The following is a 14765-nucleotide window of genomic DNA, read 5'->3' on the forward strand; positions in this document are numbered from 1 at the left end:
GAAGGGTTATTCCAGTTTTGCAGCATAAACTTTTATTCCCTGGGACATGTTACTGATTGCTTCTCTCTTTGTCTCTCTAGTGAGGATGCAGCAGACACAATAGCAATAGACTCTAACAATCAGCCGAAGTCTCCACTGGAAAAGTTTATGGTCAGACTGTGCACACATCATCAGAAGCAATTCATTCGTGTGCTGAACGACATATACACTGAAGTACAACCAGACTCTGAAGGCCAGCAGTTGTCTGAATCCGAGACCATGGAGGCCTCTACTTGTGGCTCTGGTTGTAGCCAGCGAAGCACTGAAAATCAGGATAAGGGTGCTACTTGTACTGAATCAAAGCCCCCTTCTTCCTCGGACCCAGGACAGTCGGGGTCCGATATCCCCCTGCATGTTACAGGACAAGCCCTGAAGCAGCCGATGGAGCTGAAGTCTCTGGACAGAGCAGAGAGCTCCAGTCCTGCTTTGAGAAGGGACTTCTCCGAGCTCCCCATCACCAGACTTCATTCTGCTAGTCCAAAGGATAGCTCCACCCAGGGATACCTCAGCGCGTTGAACTCTTCCTCTTTGAATTTCCATCATGCCGCAAAGACCCTGGAAGGGCAGCAAGCTGCTGGGCATGAGCAAGAAGCCGGTGTGAGAAAGTGTGAGGACAATAAAGAGCAGCTAGCAGGTAAGACTCTCGTGGAAGGTTATATCTCGGTCAAAGTGGCAAATGTGAATGGCAGCGAGGACAGCTTAGAGAGCTGTCTGGGGTCCCAAAAGAGCTCTTTCAGAGCTCTGCCAGAAGAGTCCTGGGATCCCAGCTTTGCGGTGACCTCCCCTCGCAGAGCTGACAAAGAGAACACTTTGCAATGCAGCTCGAAAGCATCTTTGCACCAGGACTTAGACGCAAAAGAACAAGATGCGAGACCAAAGCAAGAAAACCACCTGCACGCCACAGCCAAGGGCAAGGCAGGCTGCCACCTGCACCTGGCTGACAAGGGCCCGCTTGACAAGTCCAAAGAGGGCTGGCTGCCCACCACTGCTGCGCCAGCCGCCCACCGGACCCCCAGCGGGCACCCCCGCGCCAAGGCAGCCCCCCTCAGATCCACTCGGAAGAACAAGAAGGCATCAGGGCTGAGGATCAATGACTATGACAACCAGTGTGACGTGGTCTACATCAGCCAGCCCATCACCGAGTGCCATTTTGAGAGCCAGCGGCTGGTGTCGTCCCGCAAGACAGCAAGGAAGAGCACACGGGGGTATTACTTCAACGGGGAGTGCTGTGAGCTCCCGACGGTGCGCACGCTGGTTAAGAGCTCCCGGGTGGAGGAGAGGGGGAGCAGCCCGGCACTGCGAGCAGAGACCCTCGTAAGCGCTAAGCCACCCCTGGTGCTCTCAGTGGAGGGGTCTGCTGGGGCAGGGCGGGAAGGCGAGAAGAGGGTTTCCCTGCGGCTCCTGGCTAAAGGGGCACCAACCAGCCAAGAAACAAAAGAGAGAGCTGAGCCAGCCTCTGTGCAGCCCTGGGATACCCGGGCGCTGCGGTCGAGGGAAGCCACCATGGCCATGCCCTTCTTCTCCCTCTCTGCTCCACCCAGCCCCCAGAAAGAGGACAGCTCAGCCAGCTCGCTGCCCCCCAGCTCCCCTCCTGCTGAAGGAGGGGGGATGAGAGTGGGAGGCACCATCCCCTGGGAAGCTGGCAGCAGCCTGGGCTCCTCCAGGGACAGCAGTGGCGGCGGGCAGGCCGCCGATTTTGCTGCCCTTCCCATCTCAGAAGTGCCCAGCGGGGAGGAATGTTGTCCAGGCTCTGACGTACAAACTGATCCAGACCTCCCCACCAGCCCAGAGCTAAAGTCCCTGTTGCAGCCCTCTGCTACTGCAGACACAGCACCCCTGGCGCACGATGGTGCCACAGATCCAGCCCAGCTTCCAGGCGCGGAGGATGCGGAGCCCTGCGGGCTGTGTCTGGCAGAGCCCTGCCCACGCTCGCCAGGCTGGGAGGGTCCTGATGAGCCCCTTGCCACCATGAATGGGGAAAGTCCCCCCGAGCCCCCTGCCAGCTTGCAGTGTGTGGATGTGAACAGAGGCATCGATGATAAACCAGAAGCCAAATTACTGAGCATGGTGGGTGACGGTGCCCTTGAGCAAGAGGAGGCTGTGCCAGCCAGCACAACCCTCCCTGAAATCTCAGAAGAGGAGGCAGTGCAGAGTAACAGCCCGGCAGGTGAAAAAGAGCCCATTGAAGGGGAGATGCCACCTGAACCTGATGGCTCAGACACTGCAGGAAAAGGCTCTATCTCTTCCAAGGACAGTCTAGACAAGAAGCGAAAGAAAGGCAGGAGAGTGCTTGTGGCATCGGACCGGCGCCTCCGAAGCCAGCAATCTCAGTCACCCGCCGAGGGCAGTGCTGAGGATACTGGTTCTTCCAGCTCTGTGCAGCTTCCTTGCCTTCAGATCAAACTCTCCAAGAGCCCTGGCGCTAAGCGGTTCAAGAGAGAAGTGCAGCTGGATGGGGCAGCATCCATGCACTTCCCAAACGACTGCTTCCCCAATGTGCTGCTCAAAACCAGTGAGGGGCCGGGCACCGACCAGGCTCCAGAGAACATCGCTGAGAAGCGGCCAGGTGAGGAGAATGGTGTCACTACCAGACAAACCTACAAAAGCATCTTAGCGAAAGAGACTGTGGCAGAGGGAGAAAATTCCTCTAAAGATGACCCCCCTGCTAATGGCAGCCAAAGTCAACAGGGTGAGATGCAGGAAATCAGCATTCAGGCTGATTCTGAGAAGAGAAGCATTCTCCTTCCTCCAGAGAGCAGCGTGCCCGCAAACGATACTGAGCAAGTGGATGTGAAACCAGGCGATGCTAGTGCAAAGGATGAGGAGAGCCCTGACAGTGCCATGGATGTGAGCAGGCTGGAGAATTATAAGCTGGTGGCCAGTTCACCTTCATGTCCCAGCAGCAGAGGGGGAAGCAAGCATCTTCCAGCAAAGGCCGTGAAGCATAAAAAGGTCGCCCTGCAGTTTTATAACTTAAGAAATGCACCCGCCCCCATAGACACTGCAAAAAAGAGCACACCAGGGAAGGAGTCTATGCAAGCGATCCCCAAACCGAGGGACGAACGCAGTTCAGGGAATGATGACTCCCCGGTGTTGGAGGACATAGACATGGCTGACAGCAAACCAAAGTTCATGGAGTGGTGTGCTGAAGAGGAGAACCAGGAGCTCATTGCCGAGTTCAACACCCAGTACATGAAAGTTCAGAAGGGCTGGATTCAGCTGGAAAAGGAGGTGCAGCCACCCCCCAAGGTAAAGAACAAAGCCGACAAACTGAAAGAGATCTGGAAAAGCAAGAAAAGGACAAGGAAAAGTAGAGGCTCGCTGGAAGTGCAGAAGCTTTCTCCCGTCCAGATGCTGTTTATGAAGGCCTTTAAGCTGTCTGACATCTGCCAGTGGTTTCTGGAGACAACTGAAACCAGGTCTCTAGTGATTGTGAAGAAACTCAACACCCGTCTCCCAGGGGAGATCCCCCCCATCAAAGTTCCCATGCAGAAGTACTCCTCCTCCAGTCTCTACCCCAGCTCACTGCAAGCTGAACGGTTGAAAAAACATCTCAAGAAGTTTGCTGCCACTACCCCAGCTCGGAATAACCTGAAAAACCAAAAGCTTTGGGCCAAAATTCGGGAGAACGCTGATAAAGCGGAGGCTGAAGAAGCCACCACTCCCAGCCAGATGTCTCCCACTGATGCCAGCACTGAGGACCTGAGCAAAGACAAAACTATCCAGCCTGCGCCCAGCCTGCCCACACAGGCCAGCACCAGGATCCTGCGCAAGTACTCCAACCTGCGGGGCAAGTTCCGAGCCCAGCACCGTGTGGTGAAGGCGGAGAAGAAGAGCGATGGCCCAGGGGACCACCTGTCCCTGGAGAGCAAGCAGAGCCGGAAGAGCGTATGCATCAACCCACTGATGTCTCCAAAATTGGCCTTGCAGATCAAAGCAGATGCCTTTCCTGCTAAATCCCCATCGGTGGATGGGAGCGGGAAGGGGCGGAAGGGGAAGAGCAGGTCCCAGGAGGACCCCTTGCCCAAAGCCGACCTCCAGCTCAGCAGGAAGAGGAGGATGCTGAAGGAGAGCGGGAGCACCCAGGAGCGGTCTGGCTCCTCCACCAAGGACAAGCTGCCTGCCAAGAAGGCCAGTAAAATAAAACATTCGGAGGTCAGTGCAAAGGCTCCCGCCACCCGAAAGCAGGCTGCCATGGAGAGGAGCAATAAGCTGGCTAGGAAAATGTCTTTGAAAGACAAGAGAGCCCCGAAAAGGCAGCTGGAGAAGGTGCGGCTCCCCTTGCGGAAGGGAAAGGAGAACACGAGCAGACGGGCTGTGCTGCCCCCCGGCCAGGAGGAGCTGGCCAAGTCCCCGAAGCAGAAGCCTCTGGGGGAGTCCTCCACACGGTCGCAGAAGTTGGCCAACAAGAAGCCCAGCAGTGGGAAGACCCTGACAAGGTCCATGAAGAAGATGCAGGAGAGCAGCGGGTCACAGGGCAAGAGGAAGCTGAGGGCAAAAGTGGACTGTTCGCACAGCAAACGCTCGCGACTGGACCCGAAATAGCAAAGAACCGGTAGCCATGTACAAAACTGATGTATAGTAGTAACCCTTTACCATGCATTAACTAAAGCTGCTTTTATAAGCTGTAGCAAGCCTTTAAAAATCCGCAGTTAAAGGATAATGCCCGTGATTTTAGGCATCGGCAGATGTGTCTTGGACAGAGAAGAGGTCGGCCTGTCTGGCTCTGCTGTTCAGAAGGAAGTTTCTGCAGTTTGAACGTTCCTTGGTTTTTTTTTAAACTTGGAACTAGGCAGTTTTAGTTAAAAGTACAGTGCCTTATTTATCACTTTAAAAAATAAAAATAAGAAGCTCGTCTGTGTGATTTGGAGGCTTGCGTTTTATACTTGAGGCACAAGCACTTGTACTGTAGCAGAAAGAAAACCACCTTTGTGCACATGAAGTAGCTTTCGGCAGCCTTTGGGTGCACGCAAACATTTCCCTTTCCTTCAGAGTCCTCCTTCTGTCTGTCTTCTTAGTGGCATTTGAAACAAAACCAAAACTATTTCCCATCACTGAGGGAGAGAAAGGTGAATCTGTCCTTTGTTGGTTCGTTAGTAGCAGCTGCTGGTGTCCCGTAATGTTACCTGCATAAAAGTATTAATTAGCTACTGGTGTGTGTACTGCTGATGGCTGCTTTGCTCCCCCATCGCACAGCCCGTGGGTGGGGAGGTCCCACTCAGGAGGAGGTGGCGGAGGAGATGCTGCGGGGGCTCTGGGTACCAGGCGGGCACACTGGGCTGCATCCATCTTTAGTTCTTGCTGGCTTCAGGGATGAATCGGTCCTGCCGCATCCTGCTTTTGGACAGACCTCCTCCTGTTTTGCTGCCCTCGTGGTGATTTCTGTGGTCTCTTGACGGCAAAGCAGTTTCCACAGCGCTTCGCTGAAGGTTGAATCTCTCCCTTTTTTTGGGCTCGAGCTCCTGATGTTGGTGCTCTGCAGAAGGGGAGCCCTGGCCCTGTGTTGTTGTGCACGCCTTGCCTAAGTGCCCTCCTAAACCAGGATTTGCAGTTGGAATAGGGTTGGGATAAGGGACTGACTTAGGTTTATTTTTTACCTTCATTTGCATTTCTAGCAAAGTGCGGTTGGTTTGTCCTTGCTTGTGTCTGGTGCTGTGGAGTCTGAAAGCAGCCAAGCCTCTGCTCTGTCCCGCACAACACCTTTGCAGGGCTCCTCTACAAGCCTCTGCAGCGTGTTTAAAAGGCAGCTAGGGGCCTGCAGGGGTAGAACAGGGTCACGGTCTGAGAGAAACCTGTTAGAAGTGCATGGAGCATGTGGCTGTGCTGGCTCTGCTTGGGCACAGATGATCAGAAGTGGCTGCTGTGGTCTGCGCTTGGGGAAGGGACTCTGCTCAGCATCTCCACGGCTTCATTTTCACATTGCTGCACAAAGTCTGTTTGAATGAATCCCAGTGCAAGCCTCCTCCCGCGCAGCAATGCCTGGGAGGGCACCGTGTGGGCTCTGAGGTCACCCGACCTTTAACAGCTGCTTGCTGGTCCTTGCTCAGCTCCTTGTCCCTGCTGAGAGCAAGGCGCTGGAGCAGGACAGGCATTCAAGAGCCACCTGCCCTGGGGGCAGAGGCTAGAGAGGGCTCAGCTGCAACAGGAATTGCTTTCCATAGTTGGCATTGAACCCCGGAACCCAAAGCCTGTGGACTGGAAGTGGAAAGCAGGTAATTGTCTTTAAATCTTTCATTGTACTCATTTAGAGGATGAAACAAGGTGTTTGAGATTTGCACGCCCTTTGCAGAGCACCTCTGGCTCTCTTGCAGGTATTCCCTTCCCCCAGCGCTGACGCACATGAGGCTGCAGCACATTTTTCTCTTTACTATGAAATGGCTGATTTAAAAAAAATAAATAATCTTTTTTTCCTTCCCTTTGAATCATAAGTTAACTCTCTGAACAGCTAGGAAGTGATTAAATCTAGCCTGTCAGTCCCTGTACAGATTAATATGAAGTTATCTATTACTTTAATTTTTACTGCATGCATTAAATATGTCAAACATTCCATCAGAAAAGATTTAAAAGTGTTTCAGGAGAGGTGTGTGGCAGGAGGGCACTGATGGCAGTTAAATGACTGATCTGTACCTTTCTTACAGGTTGTCTTTCCTCTTGCTTCTCCATCCATACTTACGGTCCTGTAACCTCTCCGCAGGCACGGGGCCCCAGGATTTCCCCTCCTTCCCCGGGGCCAGGTGTGCATGTGAGCACCCCTCTTGCCTCTGCTCCTCGTGCCGCTCCCCTGCAGCAAACCCCCCCTTTCCCCATCCTTCGCCATCACTCCCGAAGCGCCTGTGCCAGGCTACGCATGCCGAGACATGCAGGGCACCACACGCCGAGCGCTCCTCGGGGCTTGCTCTCTCTCATTCTCTTTCATTTTTTAGCTGCTGGTAAATGCAGGCTGTCCTGCTCTCCATCTTCTGTACTTTTGGGAGCGGGAACCTCATTACACCTCGAGAAAGCAAGTGGAGAGAGGCTTTCTAGATGGGGTGCTGCTGCTCCAGCCTCCCGGCTGCCTCCTTGCACCCTGGGGCTTCACCAGCACCCAAGCGTTGGCTTGAGTGTGGCGAGGCTGGGAGATGGCAGGTGTCACACTGGTGTGGGAGCGGAGCAGCTTCTGGGCATCTGTCCCAGTTCGGTGTGTGCTGCTCGGCTTAGGTGGCGGTGGGATCGGTGTGCTGAGCTTCCTGGCAGTGCCCCTGCCAGGTGTCAGCTCCGGAGAGGAATGGTCAGGATCTGTTGTGTGGAGAAATCAGAGGTGCTAATAGGGAAACCATATTCCTCCCACCCCTTTGAACTTCCAGTCTTGAGCTGTAGCCTTCTGTTGTGTTGCTGCGGTTTGGCTTGGTGCAAAGAGCCTACTGACTTTTATTAGGAGCTGGGCTGTGCCTTGTAGGTGTAAATCTGCATTTCTGCACCCTCTGATGAGGAAAGGTGGAGGGTGTGGGTTTTATCCAGGTGGGGCTGAAAAGAGGGTTTGTTATTCTTGTCTTCAGAAAGGAAATTAAGAGAAAGCAAATAATTCTGAGGTTTTTTTTCAAAGAAAACCGGTTTTTAAATACAGTAGCCTCAGCATGCTGCCTGGGATCAGCCCAGGCCAGGCATGCGCTGCATGTCCCCCGTGGGCACCTGGCGCAGGTGGGCAGATGGCGGAGCAGCACCCTGGGCATCTGCAGGGAAGTGGGGAGCAGGTTTGCAGGAGGTGCAAGCTGGGCTGTCCCGGGGGGTCTTGTCAGAAGGGACACCCCCCACCCCGGCTCCCTGTTCCACTGTCCCTGGTGCCACAGCCTCTGCAGGGCTCTCCCTGGCCAGGCACATAAACCCTGCTCAGAGGTGCCCTGCTCTCTGCCTCCTCCTTTCCTCCCAGCAGCTCCCCCTGTTTAAAAATTACAATTGTGAGGAAAACTGGGGTGATTCTTCTCTACACCATGCTGTTTGTGAGGAGCTGGCAGGGACTTTTCCCCCCACAGCTGCTGCACTGAGTGGTGGGTTTAACTCGTGAAGGTAGGTTTTGTGGAGAACAGGCTTGTTTGCCAAGGGATGTGTAGGGTGAAGCCATCGCGTATGGCTAAATTATTGCAGCAAGCACTTGGGGCACAAACTCTCCAGCCCACCTCGAGCTGAGAATATTGGTGCTTTAGTACAAGTTCTCTGAATTACAGATTTGTGCAACCCATTGGGTTACTCCGGGAGAAGATGCCCCAGGAGTTAGGTAGGCTGGAGGGGTTGTCATATCTAGAAAAGCATTAAGACTTTCTGCTCTGAGGAAAATCCCAGGAAAGTCCTTGCCAGGCTCCTTTCCTTGCTGTCACTGCTCCTGGAGATGCCATCTTCGGCCCCGCTGCCTCTCCTGTGTGCATTCTCCACTTGACACCAGTAGTAGCCGCCAGGTCTTGCAGACTACAAGGCCTGCTTTTAATGGGCTTTGCACTTGCTTTTGTGAGTGCTTTGGTTTAGGGCAGGAAGGAGAAATGCTGTAATTTACTAGAAAATTAAATTTCCGTTTAATTTGCTAGCAAATTAAAGGGTCTGCATGTGAGGTGACTGCCTGGCAGGGTGGCATTGCCTGGGTAGTTCCATTTTCTTTATCAGTGCTCAGATGTTTGATTTTTTTTCTCCTTTTCTTTTTTTCCCCAATCAGTCCTCATGTTGCATTACTTTCTTCCTGATTTACCTCCCAATTTCCTCTCTCCATGCAGCCACGTTTCAGCTAGAATAGTGCACAAGAGAGGTAATTCCATATATATAACCTGTTGCTCTTTGTTAATGACTTGGGACATGCACTACTTGTTTCTGTTTGCTCTGCAGCGAGGCAGCAGTGAGGTGTGCTGCTGAGGCACGGCCCCTACATTAGAGCGGCCCGTTCCCAATAAACACAGATTCTACGCAATGCACGGGATGCACAGGGAGCTGCAGACGATCTTAATGAATGGAGGCAAGTAAGCGACACGATTTATCGCCTTATTCCACAAGGGCATGGAGTGCGTTTCTGTTTGCTATGGTGCAGAGTTGCCCACTGGCACTACCACAGTGCCATCCTCAGCTCCGCAGCTTCATTGCGCTCCTCCTCCTCGGCCACCACTCTGCCCTGCTTCTCCAGCTCCGGATTTCAGCACAAGTGCTGTGTCCCACAAAACAGACCTCTCCTCCTTCTGTTACTTTGGGTTTCCACGCTGGCCACTTTCTTATCCTGTTCTTGAAACTAGTCTCCGTCCCAGCTTCCCAGTCCATGTACTGGGAGCAGCATCGCCTTAGCTCTGCACCGCCACAGATGTCCTTACTGTCCCTTCTGCCAGCCTCCCTCTCTCCTGTGCATGGTTACCCTTTCCCCTCTCACCTCAGCAGCAGTGGCCCCGGGTCTTCACATCTGACGTGGTCAGGAGCAATCCACCTTACCTAACCTCCAGGAGAGGCTGGGTTTGCCAAACTCAGAGTCAAAATTTATCTGTCGGGGGTTGAGGGCTGCAGCAAGAGCAGTTTGAGCCCAGGATGGCTCCTTCTGTCTGTTAGGTTCTTGTCTAGCAATGCCAGCTCTGGAATGGGTTTCTCTGCTGGTGGGGCTTGTGCAGTATGTCCAAGGTGTGCACGTGTTTATATTCATCAGTAATTCATCACTAATGAGGTCCTTTTTGCTTGTGTTTGCTGTGTGCAGTGGTGTTTCTGTGTTCAACTGCCAGCGCGTCAGTGAGACGCATTTGCAGCAAGCCTCCTCCAGAGAGCTGGCTGGCTGGCACTGATGCTTTCAGCAAACTTTCTGCTGTATTGCTGATCATCCTCTGTGAGCCAGGGGAGTGGCATGAACTTGTCCCTGCTGCTCTCCACGTCCCTGTCCCTCCTGTGATGGGGGGGCAGCTCGTGCGGTGCTGGGCTAAGCGAGCTGGTGGGCTGCCCGAGCTGCTCTTTGCTGGCACACAGATGAGCGAAGCTGCAGCCCAACCTGTGTCCTAGCTGCTCACATGGCACCTCTGGAAATGCCAGCGTTTCCAAAAGCCCTAGTAACCTCCCAGGAAACAGAGACGCAATTTCAGAAAGACACAGACGTACCACTGCCCTGTTTTTAAGACTTGGTGATGAACAGTTTCTCCCTCCAGCTCGTATTCTTTCAGCCTACAACTGCATTCCCAGTTGAAGGCAACTGGAAAAGCCACAGTTCCCAGCCTCCCGTAGGCATGGGCAGTGCCTGAGGCGGCAGGGAGGTGTGGGCTGCTGCCCGGCTTGGGCTATCGCCTTCCCACCGCTGGCAGCCGTGCCAGGGGAAGGGGGCTGAGCCCCAGCCAAGGTGTCCTCAGGTCTCCATCCTCGAGCTGTATGCCTGAACGGCCCAGGAGTGAGGCAGGGGTAGGCTCCCCGTGGCCAGGGAGCTTTTCTTGTAGGAGCAGGTTTTTTGAGCTACGAGGCTACAATGTCCCTGCACTGTGCGTGTCCCTCCCCCCTGTGTGTCGTAGCATCCGTTCGGCCCATCCTTTAGCTTGGTGGTTGTGAAATGAATCCATCTGTTCTAAGATGTTCTCAGGAGTTCTTGTTTGTATTAAGCTCACCCCTAGGCTTAGCAGAAATCACGGCCCCCACCCTTCCTCCTCCCCTCCCGGCGGACAAGCCCTCTCCTTCACGAGCACTTCCACCCTCTCCCCAAAGGGCAACGGGGGCAGCGGGCGGTTTTGGTTCAGGGCACGTTGGCAGCTTGGGGGCAGCTGGAGGAGCTGGGATGCAGCCGGCCGGCGTTTGCGGCATGGGTCTGGAGGCCGGGTGGTCCCTCGGGCTGTGTTGCTAGCCAATGTTTTCTAAGTCTGTTTGTAAGAGTACCTAATTTTAAAATGAAATGTGAATATATATTATGTGTAGGTGCCATGTAAGATAGTGTTGTGCTAGGCGGCAGGATGCTAACCTACTTTTTAAGCGGTTTTGGGGCAGGAAAAAGCATTTTTCTCTCACTTCATGCTCACAGATCTAATATTGTAAATAGTGTTTTTTAATATTTATTTCATGGGCTTTCCACAGGTTCTTGTTCTGACTGGTGTGTCGGTTGGTGGGGCTGTATTGCCCAGCGTGCCACAACCAAAGGGCTGGCTATTGCGTGGGGGGATGGGATGGGATGGGACTGGATGGGGTGGGGTGGGGTGGGTGGTGGTGGTGTTTGGTCAACTTCACATCAAAGTTGAAGCATCAGCTCTTTCTCTTCATCTCATTTTGATGATGTCAGACCTGGTCAATGGCCACGGTCCCTGGGGAGGCAGTGAGCTCCTGTGGCCGGCCAGGGTGGCCATTCCCCGGGGCGAGGGGCACTGCAAGCAATAAGATTTGTAGTAATAATGTCTGCTTCGATGGCAGGGGCTCTAGGGGCTCAGGGCTGGGTGGGAATGACCCTGCTTCTGGTGGGGGCTCAGTCCAGCACAGCATGGCGGTGGGGGTGTCTCTTGGGCTGGGGATGCCCAACGAGGCATCCCCAGGAATGCAGGAGGTGAGGGCTGCTGTCACCCCCAAGGAACTCCCCCCAAAACGGCCAGGGTAGGGTAGGTAGCTACTGATAGCAAACTCCCACTTGCAAATTACTGCAGTGAGCAGCTGCCTTCAGGGCTCCTGTGCTTCCTGCGGGTATGGGTGACCCCGGGGAGTGTGCCACTGCCATATCAATCGCAGTGCTGGCTCCAGAAGGTCATTTGCTTATTTGCTTGCCATCCTGCAATTTTAATTCTCCTTCTAGGCGGGATCTGATGTCATGGTTGTTTTTTCCCAAGTGGGTTTGAATTTTTCTTTTTTTCTTTTTTTTTTAACCCCTTTTTTGCCTGGAAGTGTTTGCTGGCTGATCCCCCTCCAGCCCAGCTGTCTATGTGGGGCAGCGTCAGCAGGATTGTTGCTGCTTTTATCGTGATGGGTCCCTGACTTTGAAGGGTGGAGCGCGGCTGGGTCCCAGCCCTGCAGGACTCCTCACCAGCCACACACTTCCTTCATCCTTGGAACCGGTGTGTTAAAAAAAAAAAAAAAAAAAAAAAAATAAAGAAAAGGAAAAAAAGGCAACAATAACCCAGTAATTTTTTTTCTTAAGATGCTCAACATTTGAATATTATCTCCACCCTGATGGCAAATGTTTTTCCTTCATCTGTGTCTGCTTCCCTGGGAGAGTTTTGTTTCTCTGTTTCTATATAACTTTTAGACACTGAGCTGAAAAGCCCTCCTGTCCGGTACTGTATGTTTGAGCCTAAGCAATGTGAACTGTACAGACCAGCAGTGGGAAATGGGAGCCAGTGACTGCACCTGGGGGAGCCGTGGCTTAGCATGTCATTCCCGGTTGCTCTGGGGAGCAGGAAGTACTGCGTCGCGAGTTGGGAAAATGAACTGTCTGCTGTGAATTCTCAGTTGGAAATGTGGAGAGGGGTTTCCATTAGATAATGTTTACATACCTCACCTGACAAACCTTTGAAAATGTATATATTAAAAAAAAAAAAAAAAAGAAAATAAAATTATATTAAGTTGCTTTAAATCAATATGTATAGCTATAAGAGCTGGGTCATTTGAACTTTGAATATGTATCGACTCTCTAAATGTTGACATTTTGTGAACTCTGTGCTCCTGTCTTTTATTTCATCCTAGCCTATGGAAGAAGTTGTGTTCTTATTTCAGGTAAAAGGTCCCTGACTCAGATCTGAACTCCTCAAGGATTCCCACCACCTTGTTTTCTTCCTCTACTGTCGATATTCACCCTATGAGCTTTCTAAAGGTCCGTATTTTATTGCAGCTTATTAAACGTTTCTTTGATATCAACGTTTGTTTGGTGTGATAACTGGGGAACGGCAGAGGTGAGTGCACAAGGGGGGGCAGCAGGTGGCACCCTCCAGGTGGGACACACACACACACACACACACACACACACACAGAGACACACACACACAGAGACACACAGAGACACACACACACACAGAGACACACAGAGACACACAGAGACACACACACACACAGACACACACACACAGACACACACACACAGACACACAGACACACAGACACACAGACACACAGACACACAGACACACAGACACACAGACACACAGACACACAGACACACAGACACACAGACACAGACACACAGACACACAGACACAGACACACAGACACAGACACACAGACACACAGACACACACAGACAGACACACAGACACAGACACACAGACACACACACAGACACAGACACACAGACACACACACACAGACACACACACACAGACACACACACACAGACACACACACAGACACACACACAGACACACAGACAGACACACAGACACACAGACAGACACACAGACAGACACACAGACAGACACAGACACACAGACACACACACAGACACACAGACACACACACAGACACACAGACACACACACACACACAGACACACACACACACAGACACACACACACACAGACACAGACACACACACACAGACACAGACACACACACAGACAGACTCACACACAGACAGACACACAGACACACACAGACACACACACAGAGACACACACAGAGAGACACACACACAGAGACACACACAGAGAGACACACACAGAGACACAGAGAGACACAGACAGACACACACACACAGACAGACACACACACACACAGACAGACACACACACACAGACAGACACACACACACACAGACAGACACACACACACACAGACACACACACACACACACAGACACACACACACACACACAGACACACACACACACACACAGACACACACACACACACAGACACACACACACACACAGACACACACACACACAGACACACACACACACACAGACACACACACACACACAGACACAGACACACACAGACACAGACACACACAGACACACACAGACACACACAGACACACACAGACACACACAGACACACACAGACACAGACACACACAGACACACACAGACACAGACACACACACACACAGACACACACACACACAGACACACACACACACAGACACACACACACACAGACACACACACACACACAGACACACACACACACAGACAGACACACACACAGACAGACACACACACAGACAGACACACACACAGACAGACACACACACAGACAGACACACACACAGACAGACACACACACAGACAGACACACACACAGACACACACACACACAGACACACACACACACAGACACACACACACACAGACACACACACACACAGACACACACACACACAGACACACACACACACAGACACACACACACACACAGACAGACACACACACAGACACACACACACACACAGACACACACACACACACAGACAGACACACACACAGACAGACACACACACAGACAGACACACACACAGACAGACACACACACAGACAGACACACACACAGACAGACACACACACAGACAGACACACACACAGACAGACACACACACAGACAGACACACACACAGACACACACACAGACAGACACACACACAGACAGACACACACACAGACAGACACACACACACACAGACACACACACACACAGACACACACACACACAGACACACACACACACAGACACACACACACACAGACACACACACAGACAGAGACAGACACAGAGACACCCTCCCCGAGGGGGGATGTAAGTGCCCGGGTGGGATGTGAGTGCTCCCACGCTGGTGTCTGAGCTGGTGGT

At 52.6% G+C, this 14765-nt stretch overlaps 1 protein-coding gene across 4 annotated transcripts in view; it reads left to right on the forward strand.

Annotated features, from left to right (window-relative positions):
• LCOR (ligand dependent nuclear receptor corepressor) overlaps positions 1-11150 on the forward strand; it is an 87502-nt gene extending 76352 nt beyond the window's left edge. For all 4 annotated transcript variants that reach the window (XM_040605245.1, XM_040605246.1, XM_040605247.1 and 1 more), the window contains one exon: positions 81-11150. In XM_040605245.1, the coding sequence (XP_040461179.1) occupies positions 81-4584 (4504 nt within the window). In that variant the 3' untranslated portion in view covers positions 4585-11150. The remainder of the gene's footprint in view (positions 1-80) is intronic.
• The last annotated feature ends 3615 nt before the right edge of the window (positions 11151-14765 follow it).

Source organism: Falco naumanni, chromosome 9 (assembly GCF_017639655.2).
Source record: "Falco naumanni isolate bFalNau1 chromosome 9, bFalNau1.pat, whole genome shotgun sequence".
Classification (NCBI taxonomy): Eukaryota; Metazoa; Chordata; class Aves; order Falconiformes; family Falconidae; genus Falco; species Falco naumanni.